The sequence below is a fragment of the Poecilia formosa genome, unplaced genomic scaffold (assembly GCF_000485575.1).
Source record: "Poecilia formosa unplaced genomic scaffold, Poecilia_formosa-5.1.2 Scaffold18, whole genome shotgun sequence".
In the NCBI taxonomy this organism is placed as follows: domain Eukaryota; kingdom Metazoa; phylum Chordata; class Actinopteri; order Cyprinodontiformes; family Poeciliidae; genus Poecilia; species Poecilia formosa.
The window spans coordinates 2,533,922-2,555,150 of record NW_006799957.1 but is presented as its reverse complement, the minus strand read 5'-3'; the positions used below and the strand labels follow the sequence as shown (position 1 = coordinate 2,555,150).

The window sequence follows — 21,229 nt, the reverse complement described above, 5'->3', positions numbered from 1 at the left end:
AATATCTTGTGGTACTATTGTGACAATAGCTGTGACTGCATGGGACGGCAATCCCAGCTCCACAAATACCAATACTGTGCTTCTTTAGGGCACCAGTCACATAAAGAAGTAGGATTTGCATCACTATCTACACATAGTAATTGCAGTTACTGTAATAATTTATTGATTCTCTCAATAGAAAAATAAAAAAAAAACTTGAGAAAATGGCAAAACCAACATTGCTGCAGATATTCTTTTTTTTTCATTAATTGAAATTTATCACGATGATAAATCACAATTATTATAAGAAATATGTCATGATAGATGATAAACCATACAATAAATGCCCTTCCCTAATAGAGCCGATTGTTCATGTTTTTCCTTTGCTGATTTGTATTTTTCATTCAATGGAACAGTCAAGAAACGTTATTTTTATTGATTGATTTTTTTCAAACAGTTTAAAGCCCTGTCATATGTTTACGCTGTCAAATACAAATAAAGCCCACACATTGAGGGTGCTGAAACTGCAATGTTTGACAGTGTTTCCTTTATCATGACTTATTTTTCTAACTGTGAGTCATAAATAGTCATTTTTCATTACTTGCAATGCTGCATTTCTTGGATGATGCAGGCTGTGTGAATCATTAAGGAATCAGGCTTTCAGGATTTCAATTCTAGAGTTCAGTTGAGGGATAATATAGTGTCTTTACACAACATGTTGTGCTTCCTCCCACCTAAACTGTCGTATGATGGAGAACGTCAGCCGCTAATTGCTACAAATATCTGTGTGTGTATATGCATGTGTAAAGTGGAGGCGGCGGGGGCACGTATTGTTTTTCGAAATTTTCCCCGGCAGTGAAACAGATCGTGTTTCCTGCTGTGCCTCCGCGTTTTGAACCGGCGACTTTTTTTTTTTTTTTCTAAGACTGATTCTTCACTTTCTTTATCTTCCTCCCTCTCTGTTGTATCGCTGGGCTGCGGGTAGGGGTGCTGGCAGGGGTCCAGCAAAGATGACGGGCCTCTCCAGGCAGGAGGGGAGTGAAGGAAGGGAGCTTGGGGCAGGAGGAGGCGTGATTTGGGTGAAAGGAAGAGAGCCAGACGTTCTGTTTCCCTTAAACCATGTGATCAGTGGTGTGTGAGGCGGCCTGTCACAGACGGCTGCCTGAGCAGGTTACTAATCGGAGGGCTTCCCTCTACTGTTTGAATATTACACTTTCCCTTCTTTTGTCCGTCCGTCCCAACATCTGACTGATGTCTCCCCTTAGAGTCTCATTATTACATGTTCCAGAATCTGCAAAGAAAGTTCCCTTGGCCTTAATACTGCCAAACGCATTATAGATGTGTGTTTTTTGATGAGTGGTTGTGGAATCAATAAGCTATCATTATTATTCTACAAGCATTGGGAGAGGAGAATGCATACAGATTGTGCTCTTCCTGTGTTGTCTAATCCTCTGCTTTGGCAGTCACCCTGTGTGAAGTAGCCCAGAAATCCATGTCAGATTTTCCTTTCAACTCTTGCAAAATGATGAAGGTACATAGTGTACTCTGGGAGATTGGGCATTTTGGGTGGGGTGATCTGGGGATCCATCACATTAACTACGCAAGCCACTGGGGTGTAGGGAAAGCCCTTCACTGTGAATTCCTCTGAAGTTTGAAGCAATTGCAGTCAAATCAATCTTTTTTATTTTGCTTCTTTTTTTTTTTGCAGAATTTTGTCACTGTTTGATAAAAGCTGAACTTATCTAAGTGCTTAGATCTCCTGTGCATCACTTTATAAACTAGTTAAATTCCACCCATGTGGCTCAGTTTGCTGCAATGGTGTTTTTTTTTTGTTTTTTTTTTGTTTGTTTTGTTTTGTTTTTTATCTGCAAAGCTGTCCAAATTTTTTCTAACAGAACACTTGTTTCAGTTCTCAGATTTCTTGAATTTTCTTTAACGCACACTCCCCAGAATTCCTCGTGTTCAGTCTTCACTGGACGAACGGCTCTTCTCCACACAGCCTGGAGTCGCTGTCTACAGCGTGAGTCTCTTTACTCTGGGTTTTATGTTGTTTTNTGAACGGTAGATGGCGCTGACAACACGTTCGTGTTAAATTGTAACTGACAAAGCGGCAGTATTTCAGTAGCTTGTGGCTATTTATTTATTTATTCATCTATCTATTTATATATTATTTATGTATTTATGATTCATATAAACTTAGAAATTACAAGATGTAAATATATAACATGGTGCATAACTGTGGTCTCACGATATTGTAATTTTTGTTTTACTGACGCTTTTAAATCCTACATTAAAATCAAATTTTATTAAGTATTTAATATGCTAATTACAAACAGTGGACAATGACAGCATTAATATGAAACAAACAGGTTTTGTGAACATGAGGCGATGTGTTTGATTGAAGGTTAGTTGATTAGCCGAGCGACTCCGTAACTGGCCGAGAATTGCCGAATCATCTGTCCTGCCCGGACTGCTGAAAGCGGCCGCAACGCCATGTTGGCGAAGTCTCCCATCTCTGTGAGAAAAAAATGATAGAAAACATAATTGCCGAGAAGAAAAGGTAAATCGCCGAGGGAGGAAGAAGACCGCGGCGATTGTTTCATTTTTAAGAAACGAACCGAGCCGGATCCGCAGCGGTTCCGGACGGACGAGGGAGGCTAAACCTCCCAACCGTCCCCATGAATAGCACCGCTGATCCGAACAGCGACTTTCCATGAAAAAAGACGTTTGTGTTGCTATTCGAGCTTCGTTATCCCAGTTCGTTAAAGGGATTTGGGGCCTGCTTCAGGATCAGCTACGCTTGCTCTATGAATGCAAGCTAAGCTTTGTTTGCATCAGTATTTATTAGTGTATTGTTTTTGAATTTTTTTTTTCCTTTTTTTGCGATGAGTTTGCCACCGAAAGTGGTCAATAAGACCGCTGTCGCAGTTAGCGGACCTGGAAGTGGCCCCTCTTCGTCGAGCCAACTGCGGGCTACCCTGACCTCCGCTCTATCGGGAGCCCAAACAGCTCCTCAGCCGGGCGCTGTACCACCATCTTCGTATCCTTTCACATGGGTAACACAAACTGGATCATATATATGCATCTTACTCTATTCTCTGACAACATCTGACAAGGGGATTTGATTATTGGAAGATTGTAGTGGTTGGATGTGGGATGATGGTTTCAGTTGGAGGCAGCTGGGAGGGGAGGGTACAATTAGCCTGCTAAGTGTGCTAATGTTAGCTAATCAAGCCGGTTGTCCTAGCTAACAAATATCATGTTGATTTTAAGTAGTTGACGCTGTTTTGTTTATTTTCTTATTTATGTGTCTAGATATGTCAATCTCCGAGCTGTAACCTCGGTTTTTATTTTATTTTTTAATAATGCGCATAATGGGATATAGTAAAGCTCCAGCACAGGTTGCTCGCACTGGTTACCGGCTTTGTTCAATGCTCATCATAAACTAGCAATATGTTTCAGCCGTATTAAAGCGTTTATGCGGCCAAAGATAAAGCAAATGCAGACCCTGTGTTTGGCAAGTGTTCGGGTCAGAGGATGCTACATCGCATAGCCGACGGGCTCCATCCATTTGAGCGCCTTGACTTGAGTTTTTTTTTTTTTCTTTTCTTTTTTTTAAGTGTAATTGAGCTAATACCGGCTAGCACTAGGCCTGCACTTTAGGAATTGTTTAGATATGTTAAATCCAGAGGAGCTCTTGAATGGGTCATGAAGTGGCTCTTGAAAGCGGTCATACAAAACCACAGATCTACCTCTCGTCACTCTGAACTGTTTGTTTAAGTACTACCAATTGAGAACTTTAAAAAAAAAACACTTGCTGTATGTTCCTGGGTGTTTAGCTTTTATTGCTATAAAATTGTCTTCCTGCTGCAGTTACCTTTCAGTTAGCTCAGTGGTGGCCTAACATTACCTAAGCCTGCTTTTGGTTGAGTGAAGTCACCGTTGTTGTGTCACCTCCTGTTTTATTCACAGCGTGGTATCAGTAGTGTTTGTGTGAGTATGAGAGGATTAGGTATACGTTTTCTTCTGCTTGCTACTGACAAAACCGTGTGTATTTGTGATTTGACAGCTTGTGATATCTCGACCTGATTCCCTGCCACCCACAATCACAGCTACCCAGTTTCTTATTTTTCCAAGGGCAATGAGTACCAGAGTATAGCCTGTGCCAGGGCAAAGCCCACAGCTGGTGAGAGTTCAATACACAATTATGTAATGTTTTGGAGTTGCTTGAAGGTTATCTGAGTGAACAAAACTGCTTTTTCTGGTGTATCTTGTCTTTGTTTTCACTCAAGGTGTTTGAAATGACTGTTAAATTTTCCTAACCTACTTTCAGTTGAACTTTAGTGGTATCAAAGCACAGCTGCTGAGTATGCTATGAATATAACTATCATGCTGAGGTGGGAAAATGTTCTATTTTTTTCTATCTTAAATTCTATACCGGTTACCTTTTTTATTTCTACAAATTTGTAGACTGTTTAACAATTTATGAATGTGGAATTTAGTAGTCAAAGAAAAACACAAATAGATATTTGGTGATCCTTTAGGAACTTTATTTGCAGTACCACATCACGTATAACAAAAGTTGATGATGTATTCTCAATTCGTAGATGGTATTCCACATCCACATGTGCTTTGAACCATTTACATATCAAGAGATGAACTAGTCGATCAGAGATTGGAATCTGATAATCTTCTTTTGATAGGCTCTGGTCGGTGGTCAGTTTGTCAAATATTGAAAACAAAAATGTTTTCCTTACTATATAAATGCATTGATCAACGTATATCTTAGTCAACCATTTGAGTTTAATAAGAATCAGACAAAGGTTAGAGAAATATACTTTGATGAATAACTGCGGATAATCTTTTAATCTTTTCAGTTTGTTCTTTTAACTCTTAAAGAATCTTGTGTTTATTAAAATTAGCATACAAAATATCAAAAAAAACAACAACATTGATTTAAGTTAGGAAATGCCTGATTGCTTCACCTCTAGCTTTAGGTGGACATGGGTTTTATAGCCACTAATCCAGCTGTAAAGAGCACAGTTGGAATCATGGTGTTTAGGACCATTTAATAAATGTAAATGGGACTCCAAATTTCTAGAAGTGTAATGTATATTTATCCAATTTTTAATCAATTTGATCAGTTTTCATAAGCAGATTCTCATTGTGCACTATTTGTAAGTGAAATTATTTAGGGCCGTGCTATCAAAAGTCAGTTCTCAAGGGCTGGTGTCCTGCATGTTTTAGTTCATCACTGCTGAATCAAATGATGATTCATTAGCAGGCCTCTTTAATACTTTGACATGCTGAGGAAGTTGGACCATTTGAATCAGCTGTATTGAAGCAGGACAACGGCTGGACACCCCTCATTTAGGGGCCTTGCATAGTCAGACCGAAGTTGAACAGTAAATCTGATGTTACGTGCTTTCGGGACCTTTGTTTTCAAACACACCTTCAAAGTCCACAAGACACACCGAGCCGAGTTCCTATGGTGTTTTTCCGTATTTGAGGTTTACAAGAGTATAGTCAACACATAAGTCATGACAGACAGGAACAACCATTACGAGTTCACAAGTTCCTTCAGAGGAGGAAATAATTGATTTATTGCAACATCTCATTTTATTTTTCATTTTACCGTAAGCCCAAAAATAGAAAAAAAACATTGTCGGGACATTCACACCTGCAGCATTGGACGAGAACCAAGGCGGTTGTTAAAATTTAGTGTTTTGGTCCATCAGTACATCCTTCCTCACAGCCTAATATAGTTGTTACTTAAAACTGTGGCTGAATCTAAGGCTTCTTGAAGTTGAGTTGTTGGTGCTGTTTTCCACATAAGCAAGCCCCCCCCCAAAAAAATCCTGACTAGTTTCGCATGCAAAGGAGGGAAAAAACATTCACCAAAATGGTTGACAAAAAAAGGGGCAGATGACACGAGGCTGAGAAAAAAATTATGCAATTTTCATCATGCAACTGCGGCAATGAGAACTGATTTCGGCAGTTTGGCCCGACCATGCGGAGCCCTCTGGGGTTTTTGTACTTCGAGTGTCCCCATACAACTTTTTCACTTAATGATATATCAGCATGAATCATACATAGTTTTGTTACTTATTTTGTAATGTGGAATGTTAAAGAAGGCTTGGTCAGATGATATTCAAACAGAGAAAGATAGTCAACAACACTAGCTATCAGAACACCTGATCCATTTACCCACACCTACCTAAAATAATGATCTTAAGTCATTTAAACTATTTGATTTCTGATATCGGTATCAGATCGGGACAACCCTAAATTGTACTTGACTACATGCAACTTTTAAGAGTCATGGACAAAAGCCAGACAATCAGTAAATACATGATTAAAAAAAACGTATAACATTGTCAGCACTGCAGATTTAGAAATTGGTGTAGGTGGTGGGTTTAGACTGTGCATTTGATCCTAATTCTTAGTTTTGAGTTGTCATACTACATGACACCATAAATCATAAAAAGGAATTGAATGAACAGCAAATTAACATAATTGCTATTAAAATAAACACATTTCTGCTGAGAAATTTTATAGGTGTGTGTTCTCTGTGTTATTAGCCTTGTCTCGAATAAAATTTTCATATTTCGAGGAACGTGTCCCTCGGAGAGTTGCTGCTCATCTGACCTCTTGCTCCGCCTCAGCCTCTGAGGTCAGGAGTGTGGGAGCGTGCTGCTCTGCGTCTGGTCAGGGGGGCTCCTGGCATATGGGAATTCCTGCTTGGAGAATGTGTGTGTTTGTGGAGTCCTGAGATGCGTGGAGGTTTACAGAGGCACGGCGGTGCTGCGTGGCATGTGTGTGTGGACACACAGTTCGTGTCTGTTCCTGGTTGTCCGAGAAACACCCGGCGCAATCGTCTGCTGCTGCGCCTGCCAGACAAAAGCGCTGCTGCTTAGCATTCGAAGTGAGAGGCCAAGGTGGTGCTTCCCACCATCTGCCAACAAAAGCCCAGGTCACCCAGCTTGCCGAGCCACCCCCCCTCTCACTTCCTTCCATCCCCCCATAGTTTACCTCACCCCTCTGCTGTCCCAGCTGAGAAAACTGCAGGATTTTCCCCCAATTGCCCCTGGTCTTTTCCTCTGGCATCCCCTCAGTTTTCACATTCATGGTCCAGTAGGTTCATCTGTCTTCAAAAGGCTTTCCGCCTTTTTGTCACTTTCTGCTTTGCAAGTTTGCAAAGTTCCTTATATTTATGGTTGGAGCAAAGACCAGATGTTTGCACAAATGGACCTTTTCCAGTAACTGTAATCCTACCTTTGCAGTTGTGCAGCTTTGCTGTGTTTATAACCAGCTGGTCGCTCGTACAACGGCGTATTCCTGCATTTCGGGACAGGTGTATGCAGTCTGCACAACGAAATATTCTCATGAGCATACTCACTGTGGGCTGTTATAAATAAACTGCTGAGTTGAGATGAGCCAGCATGCAGGGCTGTTCTTTCCAGGGAAGGAGTGGGCTGATGAAGACAACCTGCATACCGACAGTTCTTTCTTTTGCACAATATTTAGAATAATTCCTTTTTTTGTTGTTGTTGCTGAAAGTTTTTAGTAAATATCCTTAGTTTGTGATTTTTAAATGACAGCACTATTTGTTTCTTCTGCCTTGAAGACCCTAGCCAATTTTATTTATTTATTGGCAGCTAGGTTAGAATCTCCCTAGTGCTACTGCGAAATCTTTTCCCATATTCTTAAAACACTGCAAGAGAGCTTCAGTCTCTGTTGAGTGTGCATCTTTTTATCAGGGAGATTTCTTCCTGCAGCACAAAGATATACAACTTGAGTAAATTAGGGTTTGTGAATGTGATAACCCAATAACTCTTGACGTGTTCATTCTGAACCTTTCCTGTCAAGAACAGTCAGTACGGATTTGTTGTGCACCCCTGCTGATCAGAACAGGATGTGCAGTGCCTTGCTAATGTAGTCATACCCCTTCAAATTATTTATTTATTGGTGTATTAACACCACAATTTTCAGTCTGTGTAGAAGAATAATGATCCTGTAATGAAAATCTGAAAAAAAAAAATATATATATATATAATATTAAAGCAGAGATGTAGCCTAGAGGAGTGTTTCCCAACTCTGGTCCTCAAAAAAAAAATCAAGAATAGAACTAAGCCTGGTTTATTGTGACAGAGGGGAAAAGAAAAAACTAGGTCATGAAAAGTATGAGCTTGGACCAAAGTTGAAATATGTTCAAGAAAAAAATTCACGTGACTCAGTGGCTGTCGTTCACTGATTGTCTCCATCCAATCTGAGTGAAGAAGAATGCCCAGAAATGTCTGTTTTAGATGTGCAAAGTTGGTAGGAACGCACTCCAACAAGCTTGAAGGAAAGTGGCGTACAAAGCGTTGACTTAGGCGTAATAAACTTTGTCATTTTCCTTTATACACCATAACAACACTATGTGCACAACTATAAGGCAAATTTTATGCTGGATGATTATTTTTAGTAATCACCAGCTACAATTTACCCGGTTAATCCAAAATGTGTTAATAAATCTCAAACATGAAAGTTTAAGAAAGTAAAAGTGAGGTTTTGGCTTTCTTAGGAGAATGTTTTTATGTGCACAATTATTGAGCCGCTATCATGCAGAATTATTATGCAGCTAAATGGAAAACACATTTTCCACTCTGACTTTTCATATTTTCATCTGTTTAAATGAGAACTATAAATGACTCAAAAATGTTTAAGTAAGCATTTTTGACATTAAAAATAATCAGTAACCAGTACAGCCACCCATCTTTCCAGTAATAAGGATTCCATTGACTAGTTTCTTGATTTTTCGACGGTTGACTCTTCATGCAGTAGCAACGACAGCTTCTCAAACATTGTTCAGAGAGGTGGACTGTTTTTTTTTTTTTTTTTCACAAGTTCTCAATTGGGTTCAGGTCAGGTGAGGAAGGTAGACATGTCATACCTTCTTAATATGTAATGGCTTTACTGAGTAGTCCTTTGGAGGAGTACTCCAAATGTGAAGAAGCATTGTCCTGCCTAAAAATCATTCTTTTTGAAAGATGCAGACTTCTTCCTAACCAACTGCTTGAAGAAAGTGTCTTCTACAAACTGGCAGTAGGTTTGGGATTTGATTTCGAGCCCATTTGCAATCCAAAAAGGTTCAACTAGCTCATCTTTAGTAATACCAGCCCACAGCAGTACTTCACCACACCGCCACCTTGCTTGCATATGACTTGAAGTGGAGTTCTGTGCCTGTGACTGATCCAGCCGCAGGCCCATCCATCTGGTTGCACACATTTCATCCATAAAATCTTTGAAAAATCTCTTTTCAGACATTTCCTGGCCCAGCCTAGAGGCTTCGGCTTCTTGCTCTCCCGTTTTGGTCATGTGTGTCACTCGGTGAGATATTCAGGTCTTATGGATGAAAGGATGTCATGTTATCCAAAGAGTAGTAGAAATCGAACCTCCCCATCATGCCGCTGTCACTGTAGCCCAGAACAGGGAAGTTGCTCCTTCTTTAGCTTTTGTGTTTGCCCTGCTTGTTTCATCAGCAGATGTATAGTTCACTTTTCCTCAGAAAGCAATGAGCTAATAATTCTTCAACACCACATTATCAGCAGTTTTATACTCGTAGGGAAATAACACTTCATGTAATAAATGAAAGTATGATTGTGTCTGCGGTAGAGCTGTAACTAATGATTATTCCACTTATCAATTAATTAATTATTGTAACGATTATTTGAATAAAAAATGGCACATTCTACAGAATTTTTATTTAACCATTTTTAGTGTAATATTAGAAATGCATAAAAATATGCAAATAAACAAATGTTTATGTTTCTTTTTTTTAATTAAGAAAATAAACATTTAAAATTCAATACCACAACATTCCTTTAGTGAATCTGAACCAAGTGGAACTAAAGCTATGTCACTTGAGAAGTTTTGGCTAAAACATATTTACAGCGAAATGTATATATTTTTGCACAGTTTTATCTTAATTGCTGTTCTGAATATATCTTGTTTTCATTAAATGGTCTTTTTTGAGCCTGAATACATCTGTTAAGAATTAATGGATTATTAGTTGACCATTTTTTAGATAGTCATTTTGTCATGTTAATATGATTAATTGATTCAGCCCTATTCTGATGTACTAACCAGCTGTTGAGGTTGTTGCATTTCCTTTTTAATGTTTTTTGACTTTCTGGAGTTCCTCATGGTTTGAATTAATATAGTTCCCATAAGTCTTTGAGGAAGCCTATATTTGTTTTGTACTGACTCTCTGCTCAACTTTTCCCCTAACTTTTCTAAAAGATTGCTTATAGTTTGTGTTGCAGCCATCTAGAACCGTTAAGATCTGGTTTGCTTGTGTTGAGCCACCATTCATCCATCCATTGTTCATACTGTAGTGAAAGAGCAGTCTCAGCAACAGCAGACAGGCAGTGAGAGCTTTGTGAGTTTTGCTTCACACAAATACACACTGTGTGTGTGTGTGTGTGTGTGTGTGTGTTACTGTAAGTGGCCAGTGAGTCTACAGGGAAAAGAAACGTTTGTATCTGCACCATCTGGGCTGTCTCTACTCACTTCCTGTACCTCCACTTAAAGCTCTGTGCAGCACTGGCAGTTCCAGGTACATCTGCTCATTCAAACATAATACTGCATTTTCCATAAGGTGTGTGCAAAACTTGGACCATAGTTATATGAGATGTAACAATTCCCCCAGCCCCCTCTCTAAATAAAGAAGCTGCATATGTGTAAAGTTATGATATTGTAGATGGCACCCCTTAATTTATGTGACGTTTGGATGGATAAGCCAAGTCGGCAGAAATATCTCACCTCTCACTCTGACCCTTTTTTGCGTAATTTTCCTGGTCTCCACGTATGATTTATTTAGTTACTAGGCTGTTAACTTTACACCCCTAAATTATTTATTTATTCAGCAATAGCAGATTACAGTTTATCACGCAGTATCATCCTCCTGATCACACCCCTGCTGTCTGTAAGGCTATATTTCCTCATGTCTTTGCCTTTCTCCCTCTCCCACATACTCAGCACTTAAGTGGCTTTACAGTAAGCTAATGATGAAGCATGAGCTACAGCAGCTTTACTCTCCTAACCAAGGCTTATGTGTCACTGTGGGGCAAGGGGACATGGAGGAGTGGTTGAAGCTACGTTATGATTTTTGAAAAGGAAAAAGGAATGCACATTAGTTTGTCAATCCTCAAATTTGGTGTGTAAACTAGGGCTGTAGTGATACAATAATCTCACGAAACGATACACGATATTCTGCTCACGATATGATGTATATTGCGATATTCAGCAAACGATACAATTCAGTACACTTTTGCGATTTTCTGAAAGATTTTAGAGGGACAGAGTGATTTTGTTGACTGTTATAGAGTTGGACTGAATTAATTTAACTGAAAACTGATTAAAAGCACTAACTACACAATACCTGGCTCTACGTTGGACATGGACACAGACTTAAAGTCGACAGCTGGGCAAAATGAATCAAAGAAGTGGTGAGAAAACATGTTTCTTTTAATTGAAACAGTACAAACTGTAGCTTACATGCATTTGTAAAGTAAATAAAGTGCACCAAGTACCCTGCTCTGAATAGTTTGATACCTTTTTAACCTTGACACTTAGCATCTGAAGGAATCACTCTAAGCCTGATGACCTAATCACTCTCCCGGCGAAGCAAGCAGTCAGTGAGCAAGGCGACAGTTGGATGTTACGATACTTGCAGATGAATATCGATTTTTTTCTAGGAAATAAAATATCGATATTGCAAAATCGATATTATTACACAGCCCTAGTGTAAACTATGTAAAAGTTATCCTCAGGCTATTTGTTAGCATGATTATGGGATGTTTGGAGTCACAGTTGGTAAATCTTTGAGTTTTCATCACTCGAAGCCCTCGGTTGCAGAATGTTTTGTACATTCGTCACAATACTTTATATTCACTTTTTGTTCAGTGGCTTAGAAAGACGTAATGACATTGGAATTCTCAAGCATCACCTTATTATGCAGTTGACAGTTTCATGTTAATTTCAAACAGAACAATAACACTCTTGTAAAATTTAACATGTCTACCTAACACTTATGTAACAGTGTGAAAGTTATTTTTATCATGTTTGTGAAAAAAATGTATGAAAGTTCTTCACAGTAGCATCAGTGTTACAATTACTAACAGTAAGACTGTTACTACTTGTAACAGTCTTACTTGAAACTACCACTTACTAGTTTCAAGGCTAGTAAGTGGTGGTAATTTTTATCACTTTCTCACGCACATACTCTGGCTGGTTTCCATGAGCCTCATGCTATTTAAATTTCAAAGATTTTTGCACCTGGATAAGGCTTTTATTGTGAAGTTGACTTTATCGATGGAAGCATAAACTCTTATTATTTTTATATGTCTTTTCGAATGTAATCACACCCTGCTGTTATCTCAGTAAAGCTGACCTGCTGGTATCCAGTTAAAGACACAAACCAGACCATGTGTGCAGGTGTCCAGCTACATTTGATTGAGTCACTGTTGGCCTCTAACTAGCAGCAGCTGCAGGGCTGTCCAGTTTGAAAGCAGTAGGAAGAAAAAAAAAACATATTTCCATGTGCCCGTACAAAAACCAAAGTACAACTGCTCTTGGTTCTCTTTGGTGGATTAAATATCTCTGGGATGCATTGTAACACGTCCACTAAATATAGTTTTGATCAGAATTTGTTTTCTTCTGTTGACTTGATTACTACTACAGTACCTTTATGTGAATAATTACAACCAGTATTCAAAAAGTTGTTTAAAGTTGAGGAAAAAGGAGGAAAATGAAACTGAAGTGTCAAAGCATGGAACTGCAGTGCATAAAATGTTCCTTATAACTGATCTCATGATTTCTCTCTTGGCAGCCAGTCGACATTTTGTAATCATTAATAATCTAAGACGGTCATATCGCCCATGCCTCGTCCATATTGACGCAGACGACACTTCAGATGTGACTTTATGTTCCACAAAATCCCTTCATTTCCTCACAATTAGAACGGGAATAGATATTTAAATATGCCACCATACATGACAAGATGGGGAAACAATGTGACAGCATCTTTTAAGCTTTTTAGCAAGTTTACAACAGTTTTCCGCTACATATTCTGGCTATAAGAAGAGAAATTCTTAATGTGAGTTTTAATGCTCTGCAAGGTGACGAGGTACCATTTCATCAATACTTTATAACCAAGAAATTTAATTTATTTTTGACATCCATGTCTCAAAATGTCAGTAATCTTTTTTGTAATATTGATCAGTTGCAGATTGTTTTAGCAACACTAGAGTGTTTTAACTTTATGCTTGTCTTTTTACTCCCTGCAGAACCTAAACAGACTCAAACCCAGTTATTTCTCTCTCATTCAGATTGGTTTTGACTTGCATGTGCTGCATTTATCTATGAAACATCTGCATCTTTCTGGTTACTCGGTCAGCCTCAAGAAGGGCCTGATTGAGATGATGTTTCACCGCAAGACATTTGATCTTGTGTTATGATACTGCTTTAGCCTTCAAGAGCCCAAAATTGCACATATTGCACAATAAATATTTATACTGATGGCAGAAAGTCTTCGTTCTGTGGTGGTGAAGGGGGAATTTATCTCAGTTTTGGTCTGTTTGTTCTGAAACTGTAGGAAATAGGAATCCAGAGTTGCTTTTAATATTGAAAGAACTCTGCTACAGACGTGAAAGCTGTGCAATTCTCTGAATGGGTGCAAAAAAATAAAAAAAATGGGGACGGGAGGTAAAATCTGCCTCTTTCTACTTAGATACTCTTCTGTGGAATACAGTTTCCCCAGAATGTCATATGTTGGCGATCTAGAGCGTAGCATATAAAAACGTGATGCATTCTGCATGACTGCAGGTGTTTTTCCTTTAGAGAAAACAGAAATCTGCATGCTGGCTTCGAGCCATTTGGCTGCGACTGGAAGAAAGTCCTGTTTTTATTTTTTTGTTTTTATTTTTTTTGTCCTGGATTTCTTCACCTCATCTTACCTCCTTTGATCATTTTTGCATCTGCTTTTCCTGCTTGTGTCAGCGCCTGGATCGCAGGTGGAGGCGCACCTGTTCAGGACAGGTTTAACCTGGGTTCACCTTCAGCTCTACGGCGTATGACCAGTTGTCACAGCTGTTGCTGCCAACCAGTGGTAGTATAGAGCTTAGGAGTGGGAGACCTGGACTTGGTTCTACTGCAATATCTTGTGGTACTATTGTGACAATAGCTGTGACTGCATGGGACGGCAATCCCAGCTCCACAAATACCAATACTGTGCTTCTTTAGGGCACCAGTCACATAAAGAAGTAGGATTTGCATCACTATCTACACATAGTAATTGCAGTTACTGTAATAATTTATTGATTCTCTCAATAGAAAAATAAAAAAAAAACTTGAGAAAATGGCAAAACCAACATTGCTGCAGATATTCTTTTTTTTTCATTAATTGAAATTTATCACGATGATAAATCACAATTATTATAAGAAATATGTCATGATAGATGATAAACCATACAATAAATGCCCTTCCCTAATAGAGCCGATTGTTCATGTTTTTCCTTTGCTGATTTGTATTTTTCATTCAATGGAACAGTCAAGAAACGTTATTTTTATTGATTGATTTTTTTCAAACAGTTTAAAGCCCTGTCATATGTTTACGCTGTCAAATACAAATAAAGCCCACACATTGAGGGTGCTGAAACTGCAATGTTTGACAGTGTTTCCTTTATCATGACTTATTTTTCTAACTGTGAGTCATAAATAGTCATTTTTCATTACTTGCAATGCTGCATTTCTTGGATGATGCAGGCTGTGTGAATCATTAAGGAATCAGGCTTTCATGATTTCAATTCTAGAGTTCAGTTGAGGGATAATATAGTGTCTCTGCACAACATGTTGTGCTTCCTCCCACCTAAACTGTCGTATGATGGAGAACGTCAGCCGCTAATTGCTACAAATATCTGTGTGTGTATATGCATGTGTAAAGTGGAGGCGGCGGGGGCACGTATTGTTTTTCGAAATTTTCCCCGGCAGTGAAACAGATCGTGTTTCCTGCTGTGCCTCCGCGTTTTGAACCGGCGACTTTTTTTTTTTTTTTTCTAAGACTGATTCTTCACTTTCTTTATCTTCCTCCCTCTCTGTTGTATCGCTGGGCTGCGGGTAGGGGTGCTGGCAGGGGTCCAGCAAAGATGACGGGCCTCTCCAGGCAGGAGGGGAGTGAAGGAAGGGAGCTTGGGGCAGGAGGAGGCGTGATTTGGGTGAAAGGAAGAGAGCCAGACGTTCTGTTTCCCTTAAACCATGTGATCAGTGGTGTGTGAGGCGGCCTGTCACAGACGGCTGCCTGAGCAGGTTACTAATCGGAGGGCTTCCCTCTACTGTTTGAATATTACACTTTCCCTTCTTTTGTCCGTCCGTCCCAACATCTGACTGATGTCTCCCCTTAGAGTCTCATTATTACATGTTCCAGAATCTGCAAAGAAAGTTCCCTTGGCCTTAATACTGCCAAACGCATTATAGATGTGTGTTTTTTGATGAGTGGTTGTGGAATCAATAAGCTATCATTATTATTCTACAAGCATTGGGAGAGGAGAATGCATACAGATTGTGCTCTTCCTGTGTTGTCTAATCCTCTGCTTTGGCAGTCACCCTGTGTGAAGTAGCCCAGAAATCCATTTCAGATTTTCCTTTCAACTCTTGCAAAATGATGAAGGTACATAGTGTACTCTGGGAGATTGGGCATTTTGGGTGGGGTGATCTGGGGATCCATCACATTAACTACGCAAGCCACTGGGGTGTAGGGAAAGCCCTTCACTGTGAATTCCTCTGAAGTTTGAAGCAATTGCAGTCAAATCAATCTTTTTTATTTTGCTTCTTTTTTTTTTTGCAGAATTTTGTCACTGTTTGATAAAAGCTGAACTTATCTAAGTGCTTAGATCTCCTGTGCATCACTTTATAAACTAGTTAAATTCCACCCATGTGGTTCAGTTTGCTGCATGTAGAGTTAACGGTGTTTTTTTTTTTTTGTTTTTTTTCTTTTTTGTTTTTTTTTTCTTTTTGTTTTTTGTTTTTTTATCTGCAAAGCTGTCCAAATTTTTTCTAACAGAACACTTGTTTCAGTTCTCAGATTTCTTGAATTTTCTTTAACGCACACTCCCCAGAATTCCTCGTGTTCAGTCTTCACTGGACGAACGGCTCTTCTCCACACAGCCTGGAGTCGCTGTCTACAGCGTGAGTCTCTTTACTCTGGGTTTTATGTTGTTTTTTTTTTTTTATTTATTTATTTTTGTTGCTTGTTTGTTTTGTTTTGATTTTCCTTTATCTAACCAGGAATGCCCCATTGTGATACAATAACTCTGCCAGGTAACTCTGGTTCAATGAGCAGCAAATGTGTCGGGGATAAATTCATCCAGTGATGGCATAGAACAGATGAGACATCAGTCATACTTACCCCTTTTATTTATTGAAGTCCTCGCTTGAAATTGATGGATATTTGTTTAAAATGACTACGTATGTGTATACAACATATATTCTAAAAAAAATATATAAAAGCAGACATGAGTTTTTTTTTTTAAGTGGTGAGGTCCATATAACTAAGTTTACAGGTGCTTCACAATTGATGAGCATTTCAGGGCAAATGTGATTCATTTCAGTAGTTCAATAAAAAATAGTTAAGTATTATTACACACAGTTTTTAATAATGTATATGTACAAACATTCATTTATTTTCATTTTGAAAATTGGGTCATTAATAAAATGATTTTTAAAATGGGAATTATGCAAATCCAGAGTTTGTTTCCTGTGAAAGTTTTTCTACAGATACGTGTGAGAGTTCATTCCAACTCTGGAAATAGGTCTTGGTTCAACTGAAAGCTAAAATCTGGTGACGTTCACCGACAGCAGGACAGCAAACTGTCCAGCGAAAAGTGAGAAAATTATTAGAAGAACATTACATGTTATGAAAGCTTTTAAATCCTAGCTTTAATTGCTCTGTGTCTCTTGAGCCACTGTCTTTGTCTTGTGATTCTCCCTCAAACTCTTGTGGCCCATGCTTCACAAACTTCTCAAGACTGCAGTAAATCCAGTTGGTTCTGCATCTTTTTTTTTCTACCACCTCACTGTTTCCTCTTCCTCAACATGCCATTGACATTAAATTCAGTGATCAGCCAGTTTATCTGGTGATGTGGCTTTTCTTCAACATGGAGGACAGAAGACTTGGCACTGTCTTCTGGACATCTGCCAAGTCAGCATTCTTCCCCATGATTGTGTTGGGTGTAATTGTGAAATGCATTGTTTTTATTGGTCTTATGCAATATTCTTATCTTTACAGAAACATTTTTTTTATCAGCTGTAAACCCCAATTCCAAGAATTAACTGAAACACCTGAAATATATTCATATAAATAACTAGTAATAAATATATTCTGCAAGTACTTAATCTTCATATCCTAAATCTTTACTTTTTGAATTGACATTGAAATTGAAACAAGTAAACAATTTGACATTGTAATTAAATGAGACGTCCTTTAAATTTGTAATATCCATCACTGCATTTTTGCCTAAAAATAATTGGGCAAAATTATTTTGGAAACTTTTCTAACAGAATGTCTAGGGACACACATAATTTACATCATTTAACAAAAGCTTCACAATGAAACTTAGTTGGTTTGCAAAGTTACTTTCACTGGAAGGTTAAATATTAGCAAACCCATTTCTGATCACTGTCAAACTATTTAGGATCAATACTGTCAACGTATTTTTAAACCCTTCATTTTTACCCCCAACTCCAAACTAGAAGTGGAGGATATATATGTTTTTTTTTTTTCTTTTTTGACCTAATTTGAATCACTAAGCTGCATGCCTAATTAATTTTTCCACAGAATTTATTTTTTGGTGATCAGATGAGTACGTAGAGATAAGATAAAATTGTCAAACCACAGCAATGTACTTTGCTCTTATGGATTGAGGGAGAACAAATCTACCAGCACTGCATTGATGCTGTGGCTCTTAAAGTCGTACACACCCCTGTCAAAATGTCACACGTTTAATAAGAAAATGATTAGACCTCATATGTCATTTTGAGATTTCTTCTATGTGTGGTCTGACACATTAAATATTGCATTATATTCAACTAATAAAACAAACAAATCTGTTAGAAGGCAATTAATAAATATTATTTTAAGTAGTTAAGTGTAAACACCCTTAAACAAATACTTTGTTGATCCTCCCTTTAGTTTAGTTTCAGAATTTCATTGTTATAGTATTAATCTATCAAACCACATTCTGACTTTACAGTATTTGGCCTTCCTCCTCTCAAAGTCACTCTTCTGTTGCATGGATGTGTGCTTGGACTCACTGCGATGTTGAAAAATGAAATCCTTCTTTAGCTTTCTTGCAGACAACTGAAGGTTATGCAACCAAATTGCTGCAATTTATTTATTTCCCCTCCAGAAGTCTGGTTATGCCGATATGTTCAAATGAAGTGTGAACATAGTTTTGAAATAATTTCAGGGTCTGGTTTTTTCACACTACAACAATCAACATATTTAACTAGAGTGTACACTAAGAGCCACTGGATCAGTGTAGACAACAGTTTGGGGACAGAATAGAGAAAAAGGTTAGACTGACCCAGTCAGAAGCGCCCCAAGGGGAAATGGGGAGGGGCCATGGCAAAGTTAAGTTTAAATGTTTGTAGCAAAACTTTGCAAACCTTTAATTACTTTGGGATGAACCGATTATCTTAATTACCACTAAACAGACAAAGCAGTTTGGCTAGAAATTGGAAATAGATTGAAGCAAATAAATTTAGGCAAAAAACCAAGCAGATTTTTATCAGCGTGATAAAAATTGTATCACTTTTATCATGCTGACTTTTATCAGGTAATTTATAACTGATAATTGGTTGACTATTTTCTTTTGGTTATAGTAGGGACCAAAGAAATTCCAAGAAGGAAAGACCATCTACCCTGTAGCTAATGCTTTTATTAGTCCTCACGTTTTTCATCTGGAGGGCAGCTATTAAATTTGGTTGAAAGCTACATAGACTTTGATACATATCTGTCAGTTGGAAACTAAAAGGTCATTCACATCAAGAGGGACGACGGTAACAATGTGAGCATTCATAGCGCTGAATAGTAATGTTCAGTAACCTGGTTTGTCAAGCACACGCTGGATGTCCAAGCTGTTTTACATGCTGTAAGCACACTGTACAGATTCTTCTGACGCGTCAGAATAACGTCTCACGTTACTCACACTCTGATAAGACGTTCTTTTTTAAGAACATGGCGGTATAGCCCGAAATCAAAATGTTTCCCTTCATCTCTTTGAAAGAAAATGTTTTTATGTATCTTCTTTTAGATAGGCCTCGACTGCAATCTAGGGAGATGGGAATGTTAGTTTCACTTTCCCTGTATTTGCTTTTGCTCCTGAAGCGAAACTGACTGGTGTTTTTTCGCTAAGCATAAAAGTGAAAGACTACTAAATTGTTACCACATGATGCTGTCATGTATTTAAATGCAGTAGTTATGAGCTAAATGGTGTAATATAGAGGCACTTTTTGACATGAAAAGCCGTCCTCGGGTCATTTCTGAGATGTGAGAGGAACATTAGGCGAACTGTACAGGAACGCTTCTGTTTGCCGGAAAGAAAGTCTATTCATCATTCATATTTATCTCTTACGACACAGCAACAGTATAAAAGACAAGGTTTTACAAGATGTTCCACTTCTGAAGAATGGCTTTTTTCTTTCCCTGTTGTTGCAAAGTGTTGGAATGATGGCACTGGTTGAAATAACCAGTACTGATGACATGGGATGGTAGTTGTGCAGGGTGGAGGTGGGGATTACTTGGTCACTGTTGCTACCTCTTTCTCTCTTTTCACATACAACCACCATATAGCTGCTACCTGCCCCTCCCCCATCCGATCACTCTCAACTGTATGTCCTTAGAATCAGATTCTGGCCTGAAGTAGAGCAGGCTCCTCCCCTGACAACAGCAGCGAGTGTTTTTATCCCAGGTCATCTGAGGGAAGTGGGCCATGCTGTAGAGATGCTGCAGGGATCTCTACTGTAGATGCATTATGTCACTTCAACTGCTGTAACTAGAAATCAGTCACAAATCAGACAAATGGAGAGCATGTTTATGAAATAATGTCATAGCTTTATGCTATATTTTCAAAGATTCAGATATTAAGTCACATTTTTAATGAATCTGTTCTATATTTTCTAATTTTGTTTTCATAATAGTCAGTAACACATCTGTTCGTAACAAATTTTGGTCTCTGGAATTGTTTGAAGCAGTGCTGTTTCATTTTAAACTTAAAAAATGAAATATAAAATTGAATGATTTTATATTTCCCTCTCAGACAGAAGGACTTTTTTTGTTTCACCTGCTGACATCATCTGTTTAAAATAACTTCCTTTTTAACCTCATTACTCACTTTCCGCTTTTTTCTGCGAGTGGGATAAGCGATCAAACATGTTTCAAATGAACTTTCAGAAGTATTTGAAGACTTGATCACTAAGCAGACAAACTTGATTATTAAAGATGTAGTGTCTTGTGCTTTTTTGATATAATAGTTACACGGGAAAAGGTAGTTAGTTTGAGTTATTTTACTTTTTACAGAATTTGAATCAGAGGAAACTAAAACTAAGATCTGGGTGGAAAATATTTACAGAATGCAAAATGTTTTTGTACAGTTTTGGCTTTGTTAATACTATGAATATGTTCTTTCTAAAAAAAATGTATGTCTATGTAGTCCAGTTAACGATTAATCAATTCCTAAATTACTAGTAGCCCCACTGAAATGATTTTGGATTTATTCAAGAATTTTATATTGTAATTTAATTTCTGGTCTCTCATATCTGCAGAGTTGATAAAAATAAAATAATTAACCATCCATTAGCTATTAGCACTTTTTTGTCTATGGGATCTTGAGCATTCTTCTCTACTATCAAATCCTAAAGATTTCCTTTAAGACCTAAAGAAAAAAATGTCATGTTTACTATTCTTGAAACAGCATTCAGATCACTACTTACTCTCTTCAGTCAGTTTCTCATGCTACGTTTACACACTGTGCAGCTCTGCTACTATTACTGGGCTGAATTCGCATGACTGCAGTGCATTTATTGCACCAGGTGTTATCAATCTGTTACAGATGAGTAGGGTTGTAATGTAATTATTCAACCGTCTGAGGTCTGTGTGTCCTCTCACTGCACAGTCTGGGCTGTGGTCTTGTGCAGCCCACTGTGCCAGTAT

General features: G+C 38.2%; 1 protein-coding gene across 16 annotated transcripts in view; it reads left to right on the top strand.

Moving 5' to 3' along the window:
• The first annotated feature begins 2,426 nt into the window (after window positions 1-2,426).
• Window positions 2,427-21,229, top strand: part of eif4g3a (eukaryotic translation initiation factor 4 gamma, 3a) — a 57,262-nt gene continuing 38,459 nt past the window's right edge. For 13 of the 16 annotated variants that reach the window (XM_016668929.1, XM_016668925.1, XM_016668924.1 and 10 more), the window contains exons 1-2: window positions 2,427-3,019; window positions 16,137-16,206. In XM_016668929.1, coding sequence (XP_016524415.1) covers window positions 2,865-3,019; window positions 16,137-16,206 — 225 coding nt within the window. In that variant the 5' untranslated portion in view covers window positions 2,427-2,864. Of the gene's footprint in view, window positions 3,036-16,136; window positions 16,207-21,229 lie in introns of all 16 variants that reach the window. The other 3 variants (XM_016668926.1, XM_016668922.1, XM_016668927.1) reach the window with 2 other exon arrangements.